General features: G+C 31.1%; 1 protein-coding gene across 1 annotated transcript; it reads left to right on the forward strand.

The window, feature by feature from the left end:
• The first annotated feature begins 1680 nt into the window (after positions 1 to 1680).
• Positions 1681 to 24523, forward strand: LOC145259867 (succinate dehydrogenase assembly factor 3, mitochondrial-like). The gene is made up of 2 exons (XM_080117742.1): positions 1681 to 2035; positions 24215 to 24523. Exons 1-2 carry the CDS (start codon positions 1853 to 1855, stop codon positions 24374 to 24376), a joined length of 345 nt encoding a protein of 114 aa, XP_079973868.1. The 5' UTR covers positions 1681 to 1852; the 3' UTR covers positions 24377 to 24523.
• The last annotated feature ends 1562 nt before the right edge of the window (positions 24524 to 26085 follow it).

Raw genomic sequence — 26085 nt, forward strand, 5'->3', positions numbered from 1 at the left:
CCAGCAAAGAGTTTGAAGAATTCTGCAAGGCCCTATCCATTGAACATTTAACAACTGCAATATACCATCCAAGGTCAAACAGCCTCGCAGAGAGATTTGTTGACATGTTCAAAAGAGCTTTAAGAAAACACCAAAGCATGGACACTGATGAGAAGAGTCTTGAAAATGTTTTGTCTGTATACAGGATTACTCCTAACCCAAACATGAATGCCAGTTTGTCACCAGCTGAACTAATGTTCGCACGGAAAATCAGATCCGTATTTGACAGGATTTTACCAAATGCAACCAAGACAACAGCAACGAGAGAAAATCATTCGACAAGGTTCCACAAACCTGGTGACAAAATATTCTTCTTGACTGGGAAAAGCTTTTGGGAGGAGGGGATGATATGAAAAGAATTGGGCACATGCTATATTCGAATAATATAATGAACTGCCCCTAGAGGTATTGTATGACTCTTTCAATATTCCTCTACCCATAGCACAACCTACTGCAAGAGTAGTATCTGTTACTCCAGGTCAGAGAGTACCAATTTCACCACCAGCTCCACCAGCTCCACCCTCTCAAACGGTGTTTAGGAGAAAAAGTACAAGGGTGAAAAGAAAAGTTAACCGACTAAGCCCCAGACCTAAAAACAACCGGTATCAAGCAAAATTCTCCAAAAAGAAATTGGTTTGGGGGGAGGTGTTATGTAGAGATAGGTAACCAACCCAGAACATTCTACATAAGGAACCGAGTCACCGGTTTTCACCGGACCCTTGTAAAAAATAGAGACTTCCTCCCTAAACGTTAACACATTGTATTTGTCTCTTTGTAAATACGTAAATAAACTTCTCTTTCAGTATTCAAACCACAGTGTATATTTATTTATTCCTTTCATGGAATACTTTATCTTTGATTGTCCGTATAATAGGCCACCTTAGGACATATAATTTTGTTAGCATAGAATGTTGAACTGTAGTGAAAATTGAATGTGACTGCAGTCACAGAGGTGGGCTGCATGTGCGAACTCGAAACCCGAGTGATGGAAGACGAGAAGGCGACGAATCAGCAGGTTCTGATGCGCATTAATTTGCATAAATGAGATTATATAAAGCCGGGAGTTAAGATGTTTGGGGGAGTCGAGCCGTTGAGTTCTCGAAAACCGGATGGAATCTGGTTAGAGCAGAGAGTGTCGCCGAGAATCAAGTCCCAGATTTTTTTTTTTCGATTTCCAATAATAGAAACATTTTCTTTATTTCTTCAGAATACTAAGCATAATCATGCAAGTAATTTTCAAATTATATTTTCTTCTATAAAGTATTGTTCAATTTTTAGACGACTGGTGTCAGTTTGCTATGCTATTAAAATTTAATGTAAAAGAATCCCCGAGTTGATATTTTCGAAAGGTTTCTTTACCACCCACCACCCACTAACATTTTGATTTTTTAAAAATCGGATTATTGTGTCACTTAAAATGCTCGAAGAGAGAAAAAAAAGTTTAACATAAAAAGTACCTCTTTCCCTATTCAAAATTTCGAAAAAGGTATTTTTTATAAACGGAATCTTTTTAGGCTAAACACCGGCTGAAATTTCCTCACGGTGCATTTATACGAAACGGAGTCCACCTCCTAAAAATTTGAACAAGTATTTTTATCTTTAATTATTTTTTTTTTTATGAACTGAGAATTTTGTGCTTCCTATTCGAAAGAGTTTCCCCCGCCCCCTTTTCTCTTTAGTTATTTGTTTTGATGTTGACGAAAAAGTAATGGGAATTAATGTCTAATTCTCATATTTTGATTTTAAAACGTGCCACATTCTAAAAATACGTTTACACTTTCTATCGAAACTTGCAAAGAAAATTAGCAAAACAATGTCATTGAGTAACCCAAGTCACGTTTCTCGTGTGCAAGCTCTCTACAAGGCCATTCTGAAACTCCATCGTGCCCTTCCAATTCACTTTCAAGCAATCGGCGATCAATATGTGAAGGATGAATTCCGGCGAAATAAAACAGCAAATGAGAAAGAAACTCAACTTTTTATGCATGAATGGACGGTATGCAAACAAACATGTTATTTTGAAGGGCTTCACGGAGAATCGAATTCAAACTTTGATTGGCTTTTTTCTTTTTTTTTTTTTTTTCCTCCTGTAAAATAGCATAAACGAATTAAGGAATTTAATTGAATAATGAAATTTAACATTTACGCAGTGTAGAAATAGAACAAATTATTTGTACCATATGCAAGAAAATTTAATTTTTATCTTGTAATTTTAGCTTGTATACTCTTAAAATATGAAAACTAATAACGATTCTTGTTGCTTGTTACGATAGAGTCGTAGGGATCGATTTTTTAATGTCCCACTTAATTGTCATGTCGAAAATAGTAAAATATCCAGAAAGTATGGAAATTCATCGAGTAGAATGTTATTTATATTTATAGTTTAAAGTAATTGTTACGGAAAATTGAGTAAAATTGCATTTTTCTTAGCTGTTATAAAGTAGACGAGTTCACAAACACGGAAAGCTTCCAACATTTCTAATCTATAGCGATAGACTTTTTTTTGGTATTATTATACAAACACCGTGACAGCGTTAGGGTTAGGGTTAGGGTTTAGGGTTAGGGTTAGGGGTTAGGGTTAGGGGTAGGGTTAATTCGCTGTCACGGTGTTTGTATAGTTTTACCTTTTTTTTGTGTGTGTTTTTAAACTAAAAACACAATAACAGTTGCCACTCGATGAATTTTCGTATTTTTTTGGATATTATTACTATTTTCTGACATGAAAAATATTGTTTTTGTTTATATATATATTTTTATTACATATTTTGTAGTTGTCATTAGCAAAATACGTCTGTTTTTTTTTGTTTTTGTTTTTTATTTGTAACAAATACTTTTTTAAAATGGGGGGGGGATAAAATAAAGTGCTGAGGAATTTAAGCAAAGTCTCGTGAATAAAAGCAAAGTAACAATAAACAAAAGGGAGGCAAAATATATATTTAAAAAAAAAAAAAAAAGGAACAAATGAAAACCAGACCCAAAAAGCATATTAATTTAGTTGCACTGTTGGTATTATTTTAAAAAAATATGCGCGTACAGAAACGGTCATCACTGATAAATGGCTCAATATCTGGAAAACTACTTATTTGTAGCAAAAATATACGTGCTTGCCTGTATAGAAATGGTCACCAGTAGGTGTCAGAAATTTCGTGAAAATAGTGAATAATTCCACCCCATCTTTCCGAGCTTATAACTCGAAAAATATAATTTAAGCCTTAATTTTTTTTTCAATTAAAGGAGCAAGGACCAAGGTTTCATTTAAAAAAACAAAAAAACAACGTAGTTTTTGTTTTTTTTAAGGTTTTAAACTTCGGACTTTACAGGTAAATTTCTAAAAAACAGTACTTTTTTTGTTTTAAATTTGAATATATTATTTATTGACCTTTTCTCTTCAATTTGTGATATATAAGACTTTGGTACATAAATTATTTACTTTTTAATAGACATTTCAAAATGGGAGGCGTGAATTATTCGACCCCCTATCTTTCCAAGCTTATAACTCCTCGAAAAATGTAATTCAAGCCCTATTTTTTTTTTCAATTAAAGGAGCAAGGACCAAGGTTCCATTAAAAAGAAAAAAACAAATAACGTGGTTTAAAAAAAAGGTTTTAAACTTCAAACTTTACAGGTAAAATTCTAAAAAACACTACGTTTTTTTTTCTTTTTTTTTTAAATTTGAATATATTATTTATTGACCTTTTCTCTCCAATTTGTGAGTAAATTATTTACTTTTCGGTGAGTAAATTAATTTACTTTTTAATAGACACTTGAAAAGGGGGGGCGTGAATTTAAAAAAAAAATACGTTTGTCTAAAATATTATATTCGGTTTATTGGAAAGAACATAAAATTTCACATTGACCCTGAAAATATCGTAAAAATATAATCAATAGAAAAATATTGATAGGTTTTTAAAGTTTAAAAATTGAAAAATATTGAGTTCGGAAAATTCATTAGTTTAAAAAAAAAATTCTATTACTTTTAAAACAACTTTAATAGTTTATTTTGGAAGTATAATCCATAAAGAAAATAAACAACCCACTTTTAACAGAAATTACGAGATTTTTATATTTTATTCGCAGTTTTGTGTTAGGGGTGTCAGAAATTCCTACAAAAATTCTGATACACCTAGGTCACCACTGATAACATAAGGAATTACATTACTTGATATCCAGAGAACTACTTGTTTGCAACAAAATATGCGCGTGCTTACGCGTACAGAAATGGTCAACAGTGCTGACCGTCAGCACTGATAACATAAGATTTCTTTATTTTTCAATTTCCTCGTGTCTTTATTGAAAAATGAAAGCAGAAAAAAATACAAGCAAAAAACCTTTTAGCCAATAAACAAACGAAAACATGCCCCTTCCTAGGTGGCCAGAAAGTGGGTTTTCATTTTAAGTTAAATCTACATGGAAAAGTGATCACCCACTTTTTGGAAAGTAATTTCTTCTGATCATACAAACTGTTATATTACGAATAAGCGTATGGTGGCGAAAAGGAACCAGACAAACAATATGTATTTAAATTTTAAATGATTGATTTCTCAATCGTTTATTTATAAAAATTAAACTTAATGAAAGTAAAAACAAAGTGTTCAAAGTTCGTAAGGATGATGTGCACGAGAGTTGGATTTAACGTCGGGAAGGAATCTGACGGAGCCGATAATTATCCCATGCTGTAGATTTGCTGCGACTCTGGGCAACTGGCCTTTTGTCGCGACGGCTAGTGTTTTTATAGTGGTGGTGTGTAGACAAATGGCAAATTGATATTAACTTACATTTTGCTATTTAAATTGTGTTTGTTTATTGTCTTAATGTGTTGTAGGGAATCGTCTGTTTGGTTATGTCAATTTAAAGCTGAAAAAGTTGTGAATGTAACCTAGTCGGTGTTGAATTGTTGCAATGTTTTGTGTAATACTTATTTGCGTTAATATGCTCTCTGAGTTGTGTTTACTGCGTTGCTTGTGTTTTACATTTTGGTTTTTTCTTTTGCTGTGCAGCCTTTTCTGGCGGTTTTCTTGGTTGAAATGATGTGCGAGCTATTCTATTGATGTGTGTATATGAAAAAAATATGCTTTGGAGTTGCTGTGTGAATCTAGTGAGCTCATGTGTATTGCGCCGACGAACGGATTTTTCTCAGCGTCGCCATTATTGACGCTGTCGCAGCTGCTGCTTTTCTGGTTTATCATGTAAATATAAAGATATGCGAATATAACACAAACTATTTATCTGCGACGGAAACGGTTAGCAAAATCGTTTTTAGCACACCGACATCTACAAAAAAAAAAATCTTTCAATACGAACGTGAGACGGGCCTTGAAGTAAAATTTTACCGCGCTGTTTTACAATTTGTCATTGTACAGAGAGAGACAACTCTCATTTACTAAAAGATTCGTTTTTTTCATCTCATAATTTAGGACGTTAGATACGACATTTTTTATTGAATCAAATCTGCAGTGGAAAATTGTAAAACCGCGCCAAAACCTTATAACATTTACTTTTTAATTAAAAAGTTGCTGCACCTTTTTTAAAATGTTTTCATCGGCGCTTGTACAGTTTAGTCAAGACATTAAAAAAATGAAAATATCGAAAAAAGGTTATATTGTACGTATCCGTTTTGGACTGAAGATCTCCGAAAAAAGATTTCATTTAATTTGATTGAGTAGTTTTTTTGTTTTTTTTACAGCGGAAAAACACGTTCTTATGAAAGCGCGTTGAAGTCAACCATTGTGAAATTTGCTGAAGTTGGACAACATGCCACGGGGAGATGACTCGATGTAAAGTGCCGACACCCCGTTCCCATCTTTAATTCTAACTTTTCTTCCTAAAATTCGAACCTTTTGCTCGGTATCATAACAAATTGTTTTTTCGCTGTAAAAAAAACAAAACTACTTGATGAAATTAAGTGAAAATTTATTTTTTTTTTTTTTTGAGAACTTCGTTTCATAACGGATACGTGAAATATAACCTTTTTTCAATATTTTCATTTTTTAATGTCTTGACTAAACTGTACAAGTACCTTTTCATCTAATGAAAATATCGTTGGCTCTCTCTTGATAGTCGCGTAAAGACTACATTACGTATTATTTGGATAAATTTTTAGTTTACCGACCGCATGGCATTCACCTTTTAATTTGTCGACTTATATAGGTTTTCGGGTACGCTGAGAACGAATATCGCATTTATTTTTTTGCGCAAACACGCAGTTATCCATATTTGAGGACATTCAGTATCCAACGTAATCCTTATTATTTTTTAATGGTGGCCATCTTGTTTTCCAATAACGAAAAAACGCCAAAAGAAGCTAAATATGTCACTATCACCGTGGTTACTCTCGGTGGCCGTGCTATCACAGTATTTAGAGTAATATTTATTAAAATAAATTAAAACGTAATTTGGTACTTAATGACGAGTGTGGACCCTGCGCAAACATTTGTCTATTTAGCCATGAAAAACTTTTTCAGGCCAAAATAAATTTTTTTAAAAGCCCACAAAAAATGCCAAATTGATTTTAAACTCTAAATTAATCGAGCGTGTTTTCCGTTTTGACTTTTTTTTCTTTGAGTAAATTTCATTCATACTTTTATTTTGTGCTTGTTTTTATTTTATTTCATTTTAAATTTATTTTAATCCATTTTGGTATTATTATACAAACACCGTGACAGCGAATTAGTAAAATCTTTTACGTAGTATTCTGTTACGTTTCGGTGTGCTGAACACGAATCTGAAAACTGGGTTAGGGTTAGGGTACATTTTTTTCTACTAATTCGCTGTCACGGTATTTGTATAAATTTACCTTTATTTTTATATTAATTCATTCTAAATCTATTTTATTTTCATTTTAAATTCATTTTTATTTTATCCAAATTTTTTTTTGTACATTTATAAAAAAAAAAATGCTTACGCAACTATTTGAGTGGACAAAGGACTTTGATTCTTATAATTCAAAGAAATAATTTAAATTATAAGAATCGAAGTCCTTTGTCAACTCATAGTTGCGTAAACATTTTTTTATTATAAATGTACAAAAAATATTTGGATAAAATAAAAATGAATTTAAAATAAAATAAAAATAAATTTCAAATGAATTAAAATAAATTTCCAATTTATTAAAATGAAATAAAAACAAACACAAAATAAAATATGAACATACTCAATAAAATAAAATACTCAAAGAAAAAAAGTCAAAACAGAAAACACGCTAGATTAATTTTGAGTTTAAAATCAATTTGTCATTTCTTTGGCTTTTTAAAAATTATTTTGGCCTGAAAAAGTTTTTCATGGCTCAATAGACCAATGTTTGCACAGGGTTCACACTCGTCATTAAGTACCTTACCTTTCGCTACAGCAAAACACCGACCACTAATTTTATTTTTAGGGATATTGAATATCCCGGATATTCGATGTTGCTGGTCACAAATCTGATAGTCAAATCCGTCGCAAATTTACTGTTTGATCTAAAAAAAAAAATTAAGTTTTCACGAGCGGTTACAAAAGCATATTTTATGTTTTTCGTTCTTTTTTTTTTGGGGGGGGGGGGTTATTCAATTATAGAACTTGTGCAATTTAACAGGTGTTTCTGCAGTTAATTAAACTGCAGAAGCACCTGTTAAACTGCACAAGTTCTATAATTGAATACCCGCAAAAAAAGAACGAAAAACAATATGCTTTTGTAAACCGCTCGTGAAAACTTACTGCTAGCAGTATCAGAATTTTTGTAGGAATTTTTGACACCCCTAACACGAAACTGCGAATACAATATAAAAATCTCGTAATTTCTCTGTTAAAAGTGGGTTATTTATTTTCTTTATGGATTATACTTCCAAAATAAACTATTACAGTTGTTTTAAAAGTAATAAAAATATTTTTATTTTTTTTTTAAAACAGTAATGAATTTTCCGAACTCAATATTTTTCAATTTTTAAACTCAATATTTTTAAATTTTTAAATTTTAAAAATCTATCAAAATTTTTCTATTGATTCTATTTTTACGATATTTTCAGGGTCAATGTGAAATTTTATGTTCTTTCCAATAAACCGAATATAATATTTTAGACAAACGTTTTTTTTAAATTCACGCCCCCCCATTTTCACGCCCCCCATTTTCACGCCCCCCCCCATTTTGAAATGTCTATTAAAAAGTAAATAATTAATTTATGTTTAATAGGTTTATATATCACAAATTGAAGAGAAAAGGTCAATAAATAATATATTCAAATTTAAAACAAAAAAAAAAATCAGTTTTTTAGAAATTTACCTGTAAAGTCCGAAGTTTAAAACCTTATTTTATAAGAACACATTTTTTCTTTTTGTCTTTTTTTTTTTTTTTTTAATGAAACCTTGGTCCTTGCTCCTTTAATTGAAAAAAAAATTAGGGCTTGAATTACATTTTTCGAGGAGTTATAAGCTTAGAAAGATAGGGGGTCGAATAATTTACGCCTCTCATTTTGAAATGTCTATTAAAAAGTAAATAATTAATTTATGTTTAATAGGTTTATATATCACAAATTGAAGAGAAAAGGTCAATAAATAATATATTCAAATTTAAAACAAAAAAAAAAATCAGTTTTTTAGAAATTTACCTGTAAAGTCCGAAGTTTAAAACCTTTTTAAAAAAAAAAAAACACATTGTTTTGTTTTGTTTTTTTTTTAAATAAAACTTTGGTCCTTACTCCTTTAATTGAAAAAAAAAATTAGGGCTTGAATTACATTTTTCGAGGAGTTATAAGCTTGGAAAGATGGGGTGGAATTATTCACTATTTTCACGAAATTTCTGACACTGCTAGTAACTTACTGACAGCAATATTTTTACTCTTAAATGAGGTGAAAACTTTATTTTATGAAAAATATTTCTTGTAATTTAAAATGTCCGCTATGTATTCATGCACCTTCGTCAAGTGACTACGCGCGTGCACACATTTTAGTAAGAAAGTGAAAAAAAAAAATGAATATAATTAAAAAAGTGAAAAAATTAATGTGATTAAGAAAGTGGAAAAAAAGATTGTCCGTTTCGATATTGGGAAGCGGAAAAATATCCGAAAGGGTGTGGTGGGGGGTGGGGGTCATTTCGGCCTTGAAGCCGAAAAATGTTATGGCTCTTTTTGGCGTTTTTTCCTAAATGGAAAACAAGATGGCCACCAGCAAAAACAATAGTGATTACGTTGGATACTCAATTTCTTCAAATATGGATAACCGCATGTTTGCGCAAAAAATAAATGCGATATTCGTTCTCAGCGTACCCGAAAACTTAGAAAAGTCGACAAATTAAAGGTGAATGCTGAGGGGTCGGTAAACTAAAAAAAAAAAAATACCATTATTTGTTACATTAAAAAAAAATTATCGCAGCTTTCTTTTGTTAATGTTTTGATTTAATAAAAAAAGTACTCATGCACTTATTGATCTGTGCTGAAATAATAACATTATTAAATAGGCCAATCTTAACATGGGAAGGGGAGGGTGTTTTGTACCTATTCTGTATTTTAACCTTACAATTGAATAAAAAAACATATACACCTTTAATTAAACTTGGAAATACGATTTAAAAAATAGCGCGGAGGCCGCGGAGCATTAGCACGAATAAAAAATATCGTATCTAGTGTCCTACATTATGAGATGAAAAAAAAATAAACGAATCTCTTAATAAACGAGAGTTGTCTCCCTCTGCACAGTGACAAATTGTAAAACAGCGCCAAGGTTTTTAAAAATTAGCCTTTAACCTTAAAAATACAAAGAATAAAACTCTTTAATAAAACAAGGCTGAAACTTTTAAAGCTGGCGCGACTTTTTTTTTTTTTTTACTATAACAAAGCTTATAATATTAATAACAACTACTTTTTAACATTACAAAAAATGAAAATGCGACGATAGTTGTACAGAGATTGTAATTTTTATTAAAAACAAACAAACTGCGATTTATCATTTGTATGAAAAACTAGATGTTGGTGTTATTATTATAAGGTTTGTTCAGTAGAAACAAACAAATTCTTAAGCTGCCGCAGCCTTTTTTTATATATATATATTTTCATCCTTGTTTTATTAAAAAGTTTTATTTGAAAAAAATTATAATTTCCTATGATCACATTTAATCTCTTGGAAAGTTGTAAAAAAATATAGAAAAAAGTTGCCGGAGCTTTTTTTTTTTTTTTTTAAATGTTTTCATCCAATGAAAAAATTGTTGGTTCATTGGTTTTAGCGTTGTAAATTATATGAAAACAGAAACAATTCTCTTAATAGCCGCGTAACGACTACATTAATGGTGCCAACTTTGTTTACAATTTATCTACAACTATTGTTGCATTTTCATTTTTTGTAATGTTAAAAATCAGATGTTGTTGTTATTAATATTTTAAGCTTTGTTATAATAAAAAAAAAGTCACCGCAGTTTTAAGTTTCGTCCTTGTTTTATTAAAGAATGTCATTGTAATGTTAAGGTTAAAAACGAGTTTTTAAAAAATCTTTTACTTTTTAATTTTAAAAAATCATTTACTTTTTAATTTAAAAAAAATAAGTTGTCGCAACCTCTTTTTTAAATGTTTTCATCTAATGAAAATAACGTGGGTTCGTTGTTTTTTTTTTTTTTCTAAAAAGTCACATAAAAACTACATTTTGTATTATTAATGTAATCAACTTTGTTAGATTAAAAAAAATTAATCACAGCTTTCCTTTGTTAATGTTTTGATTTAATAAAAAAATATTGTTTCATCGAGCGTTCTAAATTATAAGATGAAAAAAAATGAACGAATCTCTTAGTAAACGAGAGTTGTCTCTTTCTGCACAATGACAAATTGTAAAATAGTGTCAATTTAGTCAAGTTTTATTGAAAGAAATGCTGAATTGCTTTTATTTCTTAAAGCAGGGGTTAACAGTTAACCTCAGGTGCTAATTATAAAAATAGAACATACAAAAATGGGTCTCTAATTGAGACTAATTCTGAAATTAATTCTATCGAATGGATTGACAAGTTAAATTTGTTGTCCAAATGATAGTGACAAATAAAACGGGGGAAAACATAGTGTCCCTTTTAAAATAATCATACAAAAATAGTCTTGATTTGTAAAACCTGAAAGAAAGGAAGCATGTGAAAAGGGGTCTTTAAAAATGTTTTTCCCTTTTTTTTCTTTCACTTCTTTTCTTAAGAGGCATTCCTTCTGGTTCTAATGTTTGTGTTTTCTTTTTCTTTTAAAATAATGACGAGAAGGGAATTTCGGTAGAAATGTCTTCCAAGATGATCTCTTTCTTTAAATAACACGTGTGCCAAAAAACTGCCTGCCTTGTCTCACAGGCTGGCAAATTAAATTTCTGTTTCTTACAGAAAAATATCTCAAAAAACAAACTGTGCCTCAGTTAGTCTTTTGAGAATAATAATTTCCCAGTTATTAACTGGGAATGAAATTGAAAACCTTTTTCCCTAAAGGAGAAAAATACAGAACATAATATTTAATGTCAAAAGCTTTTTTCTTGACAGTTATGATCTACACGTCCTTCTCAGACCAGCAAAATTCAAAACTGAGGAAAACAGATAAAAGTCCTTCTTCCTGCTTCTTACAGGGCAAGAGGAGATGACTTGGGATAGTTGATGATGATGAGAGGTAAAGAATCTCAGCACCATCGCCAGCCACACCAGCACAACAAGTATAGGCATTATACTAACAAAGGCAAAAAGAGAGCCGAACTCCACCCTTTCCCCTGACGCTACATAATGGCTGCTAGGATTAAAAAAAAAAAAAAAATTCTGAAATTGTCGACTATCTTAACAAGCACCTTGATAACATTTATCAGTACTTGTTGTTTAAGACAGTATAAAATCAGTTAAAACACATGCACACACACATTTAGATAAGTAGAAGAGTAACTTTCCTTTGGTAACATTTATTGGCGCTTTTATATTATGCAGACAAAAAAATATTGAATTTCAAGTGTAACAAATGGTACCTACATAATTGTCAGATCTCAAGCAGTAGCATAAAAAAATTATGAAAAACAATAAGGTAAAAAAAAAAAAATTATTAATGAAAAAAAAATTTGTGAAAGGAAGTGAAATCACTATATTATGCTAACTAAAAAGACATAAGTTGACTGTTGCTTATGGCACGTGGTGAACGTAATTCAAAATGTCTGACAAAATTTATTCCCCATATAAACTTTATCGAAAAGGTTTTCATTAATAATTATTTTTTTGCATTATCGTTTTCCATAATTTTTGGATATGTTACTATTTGCGACATATCAGTTACGCAGGTACCATTTGTTTTACTTGAAATTTGATATTTTTCATTATTATAATATAGAAGTACCCATTTTTTCATTATACATTTGTTTCTTTACCACTTTTTCAATTTGTTTACAAAAAAAAACTTTGGGGGGTAGAATTTTAATGGAAGGGAGCTGAAAGACTGCACTAATCAAAATAGAAGAGGCTATCTTATTTGTTGCAACATTGTTGTGATCTACCTTTTCTCGTATTGAAAGCAAGGCTTGAATTTCAGGGCTCATCACACGACAAGCACCAAAAAAATGGAGTGGCTATTGTTTCCACATCTAATTTGCTTGGTTTTTTGTGACGGTGACAAGTAAAAAAGAACTTCAAGAGAGTATCATCAATTGGGGCTCATTATAATAGGTTTGTTGTAGTTGTCTTTACTGTGTCTTGTTGTGCACAAAAGACTATTCTATGAATAAACACTTAAGAACTGAAAGAAAAAGTTGTTTTTTTTTAATTTTTTATACATTTTATGTAAAAATGTTTTATAGTAACCCCGCAACTATGATGATTGATATTATGATGCCTTAACATAGTAACAGAAAGTACGTTATGCTAACCCGGTCTTGTGATAAGGCTCATAAACATCACTTGAAACAGAAGATGATATGGATGGATGTGAGTCAGCTGTTCCTGGAGTTATATTTAATTTACGTTTTTATAATATTTTCTCCTTTGACAAAATAGTCTTCACGCATACTAATAAGCACATTTCCAAGAACTTCTTGCAGGAAATAAAATTTGTTACAGTTGTACCGTATTTGTGACATCCCATTTTTACGGGTGAAACAAATGTGCTTGATTAATTAAAAAAGTGAAAAGATAAGTTGGTTTAGTTATCAGTGTAGCCTCTAATATTGAAGGAGCCCCAGTTGATGGTAACTTATAACTAGTATCACATTTGGAAAACAGTTGCTACCAGACTTACATTTAGTAGAGTAAGTTTTTTTTGTTTTTGTTTTTTTGTGTGTGTATGTCCGTGTTTTTTAAATTGTTACAAAAGTCTAATCTTTAATCATAATTCAGAGGAGCCCCACAAAAATAAAAAAAAATGTAAAATTCTTTTTGAATAATAAGCCAGAAAATCAAGCATTTTAATTGAGAAACGAAAAGATGAGAGTATAAGCCAAACTGTTTAATTTCAAATTAGGATAACTTTGATCAGTCACCGCTACGGAAAATGGAAAGAACTAGTCCTGAAAAAAATGGTCTATCATTTCAGAGTTAACACCTTTAATAAAGCCACATTTTTTTTTTTTTTTTTTTTTTTTTTTTTTTTCAATTTATTGTCCCATTTTTAGACTGGGGTTCAAAAAATATTTTTTATTTACATACAAAAAAAAAAATCTCTAAAAAAATCGAAATGCTCAAAAAGAATATAAAATTTGATGAAAAAAAATCTAATGCTTGCTTTAAATGTAATTAAAAGATAAATTTACAAGGTGGAACGATAAAATTGTCGCCCTAGAAAAGATGACATGATTCCATTTCCGTTTGATGAAAACCGATTCCTTTTTTGTTGCAGACCATCTACTAGTTGGCCAATTGTGTACAAATCACAAGAGCGATAGAAGCCATCTATCATGTCTGAAAGCGACACAATGTTCAACGAACGAGATTGGAGATGTGTCACTGTACATGCTCTCTACTGATCCAAGTTATGACAACAGGACCATTGCCAGCACTCTCAAAATGCAAATCCAGACAGTTCAATGCTTGAGGGCACAGCTGAATGAAGTTTCCAACCATAGCTAAGGTCTTTAATGTGGTTTCAAGTGAGGGCCACATCATGCCACCTTACATCTTACAAAGTCAACACCAAAGTGTACCTAGATGTGCTGAAGAGTGTGGTGATCCCCTGGTGCAATTAGCTGGCCGCTGGCAGATCCTGGGTGTGGCAACAGGACTCTGCACCAATCCACAAGGCCAAAGGGACCCAGGCTTGGCTTCAGTAGGAGTGCTATGCCTTTGTACCCTTCTCTCACTCCTCCGACCTGAACCCGCTGGACTACTTTGTTTGGTTATACATCAAGAACATCACGAATATGACCTCTCACAACACCAAAGCCAGTCTGATTGCTGCCATCCGTAGAGTATTCACCAACCTACTGCCAATGCTCATGGAAAAGGCATGCTCCCAGTTCCGGACCCATATCGAGGCAGTGATTGAAGGCGACTACATTGAATAGATGTCAGCTCGACTACATAATCAAGTTATCTGAATTGATTTTTTGAAGTTTTAAAATAAAGCTGTAGTAGGGCAACAATTTTATTGTCCCAACTTGTATAAATGAATTAATGATTGAATAACAAGATTTGCATTCATAAGACGTTCAAACGATTGGAAACAATTTGGATTATTTGGACTTGGATGGTATTCTCACAATGTTTCAGCCTCTAGCCATCTTTAATTGCATGTACCTGTGGTGTAATGGATAAAAGTTTTACGTAACATTTATTTCTAAGTGATAGTCTTTTGAGGGTTCAATCCTTTGTACTGACAATATTAAGAATAATTGTGAATTACTTGGGACTTGTACCTAATCATGGCTGATAGTCTAACTCCATTAATTAAATGAAGGGTTCCATTCAAAATTCCATACAGGGTCCTTAGTTTGAAAATATGCATGTGAAGGTCAGAGGTCACATCGACTGAAATGTGAGAATAGTAGGCAAAATAATACAAATCATCTCAACATTCAGTTGGAAACAATTATACAATAAATCTTTGTGTGTGTGTGTGTGTGTGTGCTTTTTTTTGTTTTTTTTTCATAAAGAGCCCCTATATGCCATTCATTTGATGGCTTGCAAAAATGCAAGTGATAATTTTTGGTAATTTCCATTCTTTGAATGCATATTGCTATTATAATATTTATTGAACTTTGCAATTTATTATCTACTTTCTTTTGTCAAAGTAAAGCATGATTTGTCAACTAGGTGCTACATTTGTGACCATTTTTAAGAGACCGTCTAAAAAAGTAATTTCTTCAAAATCTCAAGCCACTGTAGAAAGCCTTCTTATGACAAATATATTTATTGCTGAATGAATAAATTTAGCAAATAATTTTTTAATTGATTGATAAATTATTTTTATTCACAATTTTACTATTATTATTATTATTATTATTATTTATTATTACTTAAAGAAGAATTGATAAAAAAAATTATTTTTTCAGGATAATTAAAGAAATATGTTTGCTTTTATAAAATTAGATTATATTTATCATAACAACAGTTATTCAATTTTATGCTATTTTTAGATGCATTTTAAAGATTAATTCTAAAACAAAATCTTATGGCTTAACTTCTTATAGAGAGTCTCATTATTATAACCATTATGAGATGAGTATTCCAGCAAATATACTAATTTAAAAAATCTTCTTTCTGATAACAGCCACCTGACTGTGCACTTTACAGCATAGAATTTTGTAGACATTTCTTATCTAACATTGTTATTCTTATTGCTGGCTAGACTTTAATCACAGTCATAAACATTTCTTTTAGAAAAATGTCTTGTAATTCAGATAGTTATGGTACATTGCTGGTTTCAGTTCTTCTCAACCACCAATAAAATCTGCAAGTGGGTAAGAGTTACAAAGCTAAAATCAATTATCACATTTTTCTCTTTGTTTTTAGTAAAATTTTGTTGATCAAGTTTTGAATTCAATTCTTACTGAAGCCCTCAAAATTCTCCAATCATATTTGAAATATTATTTTCTCTTATTTATACTTGATGACTCCCCCACCCCAATGTCATTGTTTATAAAAGTCATAATCATTTCTGCAGTCCAGTTATATTTGGTACAAAAAAATTTCACTTTATAACTGACATGTCCACCAAGTTTCAGTCATGAATGACCAACAATCTTTATTTTATCAACGTTTAATATTATGTAAAAACACATTTGTGATTGTCTCATTAATACATATAATCTCTAATGGATTGTAACTCTCCAGATTTTTATCTATGGAGTTCTCAAAGAGAATATGTCAAAATAATCACCAGACTCTTACTGAAGTGAAGATGAAAATCATAGCCAAAATAAGGACTGTGCTAAAAGAGGAGTGTGTTATGGTTCTTGAAAATTTTGCACATCATATCCAGATGTGCTTATCATTGAATGACGATAAATGAATGACTGCTTGACAATCATAACAGGAACTTGGTGAACAAGTCGGACGTAGACTGAAGCTTATGTGTACGAAATATGGTTGGATTACAGAAATGCTTTTGACTTCTATTAATGATTCCATGAGTAGCGTTTTTTTTTCCCCCGTTTTTTGTTTTATATTTAAATACTTTCTCTCATTTATATTTCTATTCTTTTTATTTTTGAATGCCATCACAAGACATCACATTTTAATACAATTTGAAATGTTTGTAAATTATACAAAATGATACAGATTCTCCACATTTTTAAAAATGTGTAAAATCTACAAGATTAACATTTTTCTAAATACATAACTTCTATTGAGGGCACTTCAATAAGTTTCCAGACTTTTTTCATATGGGCACTTTTATTGATAGTGCACACATGAAACTCTACTTCCCTTCGAAGTAATCTCCTCTGGCTGCAATGCACTTGTTGTACCATTCCAATAATTTCTGGAAGAGCCCATGGAAGTCATCTTATGTGAGCATGTCAGTGACCCTCATCACAGCCTCTTTCATCTCTTCAATTGTTTCATAATGACAGTATGTTAGTTTTTCCTTGAGCTTAGGGAATAACCAAAAGTCACTGGGAGAAAGGTCTGGACTATAGGGAGGGTGAGGAACTGTTGATGTTTATCTTGGTCAAATAGTCTGGGACAAAGATGGAATTGTGGACTGGTGCATTTGCACACATCTTCCACATCTTCAGTTCCTCACAGATAATTGTGTGTACAGTTCCTCACAGATAATTGTGTGTACAGTTCCTCACAGATAATTGTGTGTACAGTTCCTCACAGATAATTGTGTGTACAGTTCCCACACTGACATAAGACTGTGCACTTATTGTCCTTATAGATGTATGATCGCCCTTATCCATGAAATTCTTTATTTGATCAATCAACTATGGTGTTCTGACTTCCTTACTCCTCCCCCACCTCTCATCATTCCTCACGCTCCCTGCCTTCTTTGAATCTCTTATGCCATGCAAAAACTGATGCTCGATTCATACAAGATGGTCCAAAAGCAGTCTGAAGCATTCCATACATTTCTATGGCATTTTTCCAAGTTTAAAACAAAATTTTATTGTATATCCTTCTTTTAAAGTGTCCTCATGTCCAGATTGCATTTTTTCAATTCACCAGCAATTGTGGCAATCAAGCTTTAGTAGGGTGTATTTTCATTCCTACTGTAGCTATTCATTTGAACCTGAAATTATAAAAATTGGTCATATGAGATGACTGACCAATAAGATGTATAGCAATAACAGACTGAATTTTCAAGAATCTACAACAATTTTAAATGTACCAAATTGTTTGGAAACTTATTGAAAGCACCTCGACTTTCAGTTTTTATTATAGCCATTGCTTTAGACCTTGAATTCTGAATCTTTCCAAAAAAAACAGATGTTTTGTGCCTTCAACATCAATCAGAAACATGGATGCACTATTAGATTTTTCTTTTTTTGTTTTTTTTTATCTCAAACACACAACTACGATATATTGTCACCAAAACTTAATGAGTTACTGTGATAAGGATCAGATTTATAGGGAGATTGGAAACAAATTGCTTATTCACAGTACATTTGAATTTCTGTATGTACAATCAGGGAGTAGAAAGAGAATTCCAAAGCTGAGTAATTCATGAAACGAAGCTATTACAGTAGAAAAATTTTCTGGCATCTATGAACCTCTACAGTAAATAGGTAGGATTTTCCTGCTAGTTTGGTAGATAATTTTGGTGAGAGGGTACAAGTGCTGTAGTTAATTAAAAACTTAATATGGAGGATTGGTTAACATGTTTTTCTAAACAAACAGACTTCTAAGTGACAATCTTTTGAAGGTTCTGTGACCCATGGTAGCCGAATTTTACATTACTAATAATAAATATGGTTATAATAGAACTAAGTTAGAGCTTTTGAGTGAACAATCCCAGACAATTGTCGATTGCCTTGCTGACTCCATTTGGTTGATGACGCAACCCAAATCAAGGAAAAATAGCTTCAGTTAGCGGATTTGGGATTAATATCTTGATACTAACATTGTTTTGCTAAGAAAACAATGTATTTCAAGAGAATGGTAGTAAAAAGTTGTTTATGCTATAACTGACCAGATTGGCTAGATTGAACCTGGGAGCTCGAGTCTCCACCCCGCCCCTCATTATATATCATGCCTACAAGATGCCTTAGAAAAAAAAGAAAAAAAAAGACAAACTCACTTATTTGTGATTGTTTACTATTTCACCAATATCGAGATTTACAATATACAAAAATTGTATTTTGGAATTATGGGTGACTGACTCTCCTGGTGAAAGCGCTATCAGTAGTAGATGACAACACGTGTTGAACCACGGCCACCGAGAGTAAGAAGGCCTGTTAACTGAAAAATGTCTGCAGGCAATGTAGGTAAGATTTGTCACTGTCAGTACTATATGAGGGCCATTTGAAAAAGAGTAATAAAACATTTTTAAAAAGAAAAAAGAACACAGTTCGATTACTACTTAAACTGAACTTTATTCAATATAAAATATAAAAATTATCTATGTAAAATTAAGTAATTTTAAAGCAATATACAATTTAATACTGATAAAACTGAATTATGAATTTAGGGAACAAACAATTAAAGAAACATTAAACAAATAATTTTTGGCCTTCGGAACAAGATCACAGTGTAGTATCTGTTTTGATGCTACACTTTACCTTTTCTGTCTTCGGTTGGTGGAGGAGAAATCTTTCATGACTGAGATTATTTTTGTTCCTATCCAGAGTGCCCCTCATTGGGAAGCTGGATTTTGCCTACAAGATTATATGTTGAAATATTTAAATAACTATTACTTTAAATACAGAAATTATATTTAAAGTTTTGGTTTTCTGTTCTTCTATGTCCATTTTTTTCCCCATGTTTTTCATCAAAATGTGTAGTGTATTAGTTGTCTCACAAGCCATCATCAGTGATTGCTCACTGGCAGTAACCTGTGGTGTTCCCTGGAGACCAAGTGACAAGTCTCCCCAGATTTCCAGTGTTCTCCACCTTTTGACCACTTGTGCAGATGATTGCATGTTATCGCAACAGCCGTTGTCACTGATTTCTCGTTGGCATCGGCCGTTGGTGTTTCCTGGGTTTTGGGTGACAAAATGCCTCCCCAAGGTACCAAATTTAAACTGCACACTTCCAGTAGAGATTTGGTCAGTACTCTCTCACCTCAGTCTTTCCATCCTCCCTGACCCTTCACAACTAGTTGGTGTGGTGTGGTGTGGCGCCAATCGATGTCATCTACACCAGTTTTTTTATTATTATTACTATTATTATTATGATAATAATAAGGGTGCTTGTGCAGTGTATGCACGTGTATTTGAAATATTTTCAAGTTAAATTAAATTTCAGGTTTGTATTACTGTACACATAGATTCGATAAAGTTGTCAAAAAACAAATATATCACAAATAAATGTTATCAAAGGCAAGATAAGTTACTCTTCTACCTATCTGGGAAGGCTTTTAGTGGTCTTACTCACTTTAAAACATGTAATCGCTTCGAAAATCATACAATGTTTATCGATATATTTTAAAAAGAAAAATAGCGGCATGTTTGCAACTTATCTTGCCTTTGATAACATTTATTTTTTATATATATTTTGACAACTTTTTCGAATCTATGTACATTAAAACAAACTCGTTATGTAAATTATTTACAGTTAAAATGTTATAAAAAAAAACAAAAAATTGAAGTTTTAAATATATTTCAAAGAAATGAATTACGCCCTGTGCTAAAATATTGATAATTCACCAATCGTAAAAAAAAACAAAAAAACACTGCCGTGAAAAATGCTTACTTTAAAATATTTGAAAATACTCAGTGAAAAGTTTTATTTATTATTAAAAGAATGGACTGAAAAATATTATATAAAAATTGGGGTTTGTATTACTGTACACAGATTCGAAAAAGTTGTCAAAAAACAAATATATAACAAGTAAATGTTATCAAAGGCAAGATAAGTTACTTTTCTACCTAACTGGATGTTTTCAGTGTTTTTATTTAATGTAACATGTTTATTCAGCTCGAAAAACATACTGTATTTACCGATGTATTGGAAAATTCAAAATGGTGCCCGACTCTCTCTTTAACACGGTAAGTTTGGGAAAAGGTGCTATAAATATAAAACTAGACAAAATACTGTTAGAAACTTGCTCAATATATATTCCCGTGACATAGGTTGACATATATTCGGTGGTTTTTTAATAGTATTTTGTATAGTTTATTATTTATAACACCTTTTCCCAAACTTACCATGTTAAAGAGTTGGGCGCCATTTTGAATTTTCCAATACATCGGTAAACAATGTATGTTTTTCGAGCTGAATAAACATGTTACATTGAATAAAAACATGAAAATATATCCAGTTTGGTAGAAAAGTAACTTATCTTGCTTTGATAACATTTGTTATATATTTGTTTTTTGAAAACTTTTTCGAATCTGTGTACAGTAATACAAACCCAAAAATTGTTTATTTTGCAGTAAAAAAAAAATAAATAAATAAAATGAAATATTCGACTTTCTCCAATAAAAATAAAAGTTCAAACACAAATTCACTTACGATATTTTGATTAAAATTATCCCAAATGTGCAATTATAATAATTATTTTCCAAATGGAGAATTGTTCTTTTTCTTTAGAACATACATGGACAATCGGTAACACATATTGGTAGCCATATTTTTTTTATGCCTGTTAGCATGACCACGTGGTTGAATACTGGAAGCTGTCTATACCTACAACTTAATTAGGAAGTGACGTTACGCTGTCATATGCATCAGCCTTTATCTTTGTACAGCGGTAGTCTATTAGAACTCTGTAGTTAGTTTCTGTTCATATAATTTTTATAAAAAAGAAAATCAACGACTGAAGTTTTTACTTATTGTTTCTGCAAGGTTGTCAACATTGCTACTGGACTGGACTGTCCGCCATGTAGACGATCAAGGCCAACCTATCATGTTGTGAGAGTTGTTCTGGGTGACCAGAATAACTGTTGTATACTGGCGATTGAACCCCATGGGACATTGTCTGGATTATCTTTGGTGCCCAGTGTGACTCTTGGGGATTTTGTCGGGTAAAAGGTTCAATCCTTAGTGCAGGTAATACTAAAAATACAATGACAAACTACTTAAGACTTTTAACCTGTGATGGCTGACAGAATGAGAACAAGTTAGCAAAGACACCAGCATAAACTATGCTGATATAATAACTACAGAAAGTAAACAAATTCCAGATAAACTTAAATTTAATAATAGTTAGCAGAACCCAAGCATCGTAAAGGATCATAAAAGTGACTTCTAGAATAAACCAGCCATGAGACTGATTCACCCAACTAGACTTGAAATAAGAACAGTTAACATAGGAGATAATGATCAAAATACAGTTGCTTAGATTAAGTTCAATTGTATTGAAAAATTTATTTTCCTACAATTTTTATCCATAAATTTCTGAAGAACTCTTCAAAACATTACATTAGAATTCACATTATCATTAAACAGTGTAGAAGATCAGTAATGATTAATAATAATGATCGATGGACAAAAACTGAACTGATGAATTCCTTTTAACTTGCTATTCTGCAGTGGCATCAGACCTTGTAGGTTCATATATTCCATACACTGACAAACATATTTGAAAATAATGATATCAGCTTAGAGATGATGGAGTAGATGTCATAAAGAACTAGTCAGTGACAACTTTTTTATAATTATATATAAGAAAATTATATCCAGCAGTTGTATTATTAATATATTTTTATATATTATATTATTAATATATTATTATATATTATATTATAAAGAATGTATTATCATATATTATATCATTAATAATATATTTTTATATATTATATTAATCTCTACTATTATATAAAAAGACCTTTGTCTGTGAGTTCATTCCTTATGGACTCGAAAATAGCTGGGCCGATTTTTATGAAATTTCACAAAGGTATTTTATGTGCCTGACAATGTTCTTAGATAGGTTTTGTATCAAAATATCTTCAATAAGTATTGATAATCGAAATAATCTGATGAAAGAAAGAACAGGCAATTTTAACCAAAGTTAACACCTTACACAACCTAACATCACAAGTGCATTTGAGAAGTTTTATTACAAGTCAAAAGACACAACATATAAAATCAACAGTAGGTTCTTTGATATGACAAGGGCACATTCAAAATGAATGTTTCTGCACAATTGCATGATGATACGTGACTTTCATTTTAAACTTAAATTCAAGCCATTAGCACCACACAGTAAGGCCAGGCATATAAAATCAACAGTAGGTTCTTTGATTTGACAGGGGTGCGTTGGAAATGAATGTTTCTGTTTAGAGCACAATTGAAGCATGATTTTTGCATTTTATTCAAGCTATTATATATAGAAAATAATTTCATAAACTCAACAGTAGGTTCTCTACAATGCAATGTAGACTACAATGTATTGTGGATTAAGTCATTGCGAGGAGGTATGTGGAGCTTCCTCCTAATGCACCACAAGCTAGAGAAGGCAATCAATTGATTTGATTGAAAAATATTTCACCAATTTCAATGACAATAAAAATATGGGAATGTGAAACATTTGTTGATCATCATTCAATCCCGGGCAATGTCGGGTCTCCCTGTTAGTAATAATATAAAATCAACAATCTTCCTGTTATGTTCCTGAATCTTGGAAATGAGGATTGCTATTATTTGAATTATTTGGACTATTGTTTTCATCTTCATTTTTTGCAATATTGCAGTCGATGTAACCTCTAACCTTCTCAAGGTGTATTTTGTTAAATTTAGGAATCTTTTTATCAAAGTCAAAAATCTGAACTTTCAACTTCCAAAAGAATATAACTTTACAACTGAATTTTACCAAGTATTTTATTCACTACTTTGTTTGAGATTTCTGAGTTCTTCTTTTGTCCAGCTTATTAAGGTCTAGAATATATTACTAGAGATAGTGACCTAGGTATTTATTTCTTTTATGTTTCTACTATATAATTCAAGACGTTTTTATTATCCTTACTTACGTACTATCCTTCTCACGTATTCTTTTCTAATTTCTTTTTACTTCTGTACATTTGATGGCATCCACCTGGCAGGTACTTATAGGTTTGCCAAGTGCCCTCATTGCGTTTTGGATGGAAAGTTATTTTTCTGATAGTGCACATTTTCTATTCTGAATTCCATTTAAATGTGACATTCTATTTGTGTTTTTCTAGTTCCTTTTTGTTTTGATTTTTGCAAATAGTTTCAGCTTGTCTATATATATGTGGTTAGTTATTTTTTCTTTTGTATCTATGAATTATGTAGTCATTCACAGACAGCTGTTTCATCGTACCATGACTCCTCGGGGTGAATAGACACAATGGATGTTTTAAGCTGAGACTCAAAATCTGTCTGATTGTACAGTAGTCAGCAAATCTAGTTCTCAGTTGAATCCACGAGTGGAGAGCAAATGTAATTATCCACAGACACTTGTTTCACTATCTTGTCTGTTCAGTGTGGCTAGTTTTGGTGAATGTTTTAAGATGAGATTTAATCTTGCCACTCGGCCATCTTTACTCATTACGAAAGTGAGTGAAGTTATGTTTTATTTATATCACTGGTTATCAAGGAATTCGATTTTAATTATGAAAAGTGCCCAACACATGCCCTATGTAAAGCAGAAATTAAACCAAAAATGATGAGATATATATATATATATATATATATTCATTTAAAATTTTTTTTTTTTTTTTTTTTTTTCAGAAGTATTATGTGACTCTTGCTCGGCAGATTGGTAGAAAGAGACCATCCGGCATTATTGGAGAACATTTATCTGCTGAACTCCTTGACTCTTTTAATACTGAACAGATTGTACAACTTTATGAACTTTTCACAGAGACCCAAAAACCTTTAAAAGATCAATGATGGAGTGAATTGGTTTTATTTTTCACCTTCCATTACAAATAAAAATTGTTGGAATAGGTTTAATACTTTATTTATACAATTAATAAAACCAATTTTAGATTCAACAACTGTAAAAAGAGATTTTATTAATAAAAATTGTTTCAAGTTTTTTTTTGTTCTAGCAGAGAAATCTGACATTATTAACCACAAACTTGAAAGTTTGTGGCATTACATTTTTGACCGTTGCTTACTTATATTTTAAACAGGCAAAAATTTTGTGGTAAAAACTCTAAATCATAAACCAATGCAAAACAAGTATTTATTATTTTAAAATATTTGTCTTAACGACATTTTTGATAACACATTGGTAGAAACCCAATATGTCTCAGCAGAATTATTGAAGATAAAAAGTGTTCTCATCAAAATTGAAATCTCAAGTCTATCTTCAATGACATCAACTTATATTTTTTAAAATATCCATCTAAGCAAACCTTTATTCTATTGAAAATCTTGTGGAGGAAGTTGTCCCCTTTACAATTACACTACCATGGAAAGTGTACTTTATTATGATTGAAATAGTTAAATTTGAGGCATGCATTCTTCAGTCATAAACTCTTGGAGTCTGTGTGTATTTTCCATTGCGGAGTAATAGAACCATCGCTTATGAACTGATTGAACTAGTTTTAAAGAATATAAACATGTGAATATATTGTATTATATTGAATTCTATGTAGGAACTAAAAAAATGGTTGATAATATCCTCTTCAGCTTATATCCATTCTTTCAACAACAAATAATAAAATAATTAATTTTTTTTTTTTTTTTTGCTTCAAATTTTATTTATTATTTGATATTATCATCGAAATGACTTAAAATGTCTCAATAATGGCAATAGAAAGAGTTTAATGATCTAAGAAAGAATCTTTAACATTTTTTAAATCTGACCAAAAATCAAAAAGTTATAACTTTGTGCATAGCACATTTTAATATTTTTCTCTCTTTAAGATCATATGTGTTTTATTTTTTTTTACACTACTTTTTTTTAATAAAAAATGTCATATCTTTGTTAAAACACAAGATTAAGTAATGAAATTTTCCATATAAGTGTACTTTTGTGGACTATGGCACTGAAAAATTCATGGTTTCTAAGTAATCTGCAGTAAATGCATATAAATATGCTGCAATTCCTTAAAAAAAAAAGAATTGAGAACTTAAAATTGAATTCTAATGCATTTTATGCACAAGAAACTGAATTATAATACAAGGACTGTTTAAAAAATGAATATATTCCAAGATTTTGTTTTTGTATTATTGTTGATTAATACCTTCTGCTAAATCACCCCACCAATGAACACACTAAAAAATTTGGCAAAAAATTAATAATGTATGTAGCCAGCAATAATTGTAAGTTTTTAAGACTTTTATAATTTTTTAATATTTATAAATATTTTCATAACGTGTTTCGAACCTTGTTTAGCTCTCTTCAGATATGTTTTAGTTAAACAGTTTTTTAGTTAAAAATTTAAGGAATTCCCTTTTGGAAAACATTTTAGTTCTGTTAGCACAGTTTTGCTTTTGAGAGATATGCCAAAAATAAGACTTGTTGCCTCCAGTGGGCCAAGTTAAGAGTTCAAATGGTCAGTGCTAAGTCCATTTGGTGGGTGGGGGGTGTCAAGTCTATTTGAATATTTTTATGAGTTTTTTTCCTCTTTTATGTGTACGCGTCACTA

Source organism: Euprymna scolopes, chromosome 35 (genome assembly GCF_053919585.1).
Source record: "Euprymna scolopes isolate OS-2025 chromosome 35, ASM5391958v1, whole genome shotgun sequence".
Classification (NCBI taxonomy): domain Eukaryota; kingdom Metazoa; phylum Mollusca; class Cephalopoda; order Sepiida; family Sepiolidae; genus Euprymna; species Euprymna scolopes.

Bases quoted from the DNA above. Each gene is read 5' to 3' on its own strand.
- LOC145259867 (XM_080117742.1), top strand. From the start codon at position 1,853: ATGTCATTGAGTAACCCAAGTCACGTTTCTCGTGTGCAAGCTCTCTAC. The intron at 2,036-24,214 runs GTATGCAAACAA...TTTTTTTTTCAG, and splicing joins TTTTTATGCATGAATGGACG to AAGTATTATGTGACTCTTGC.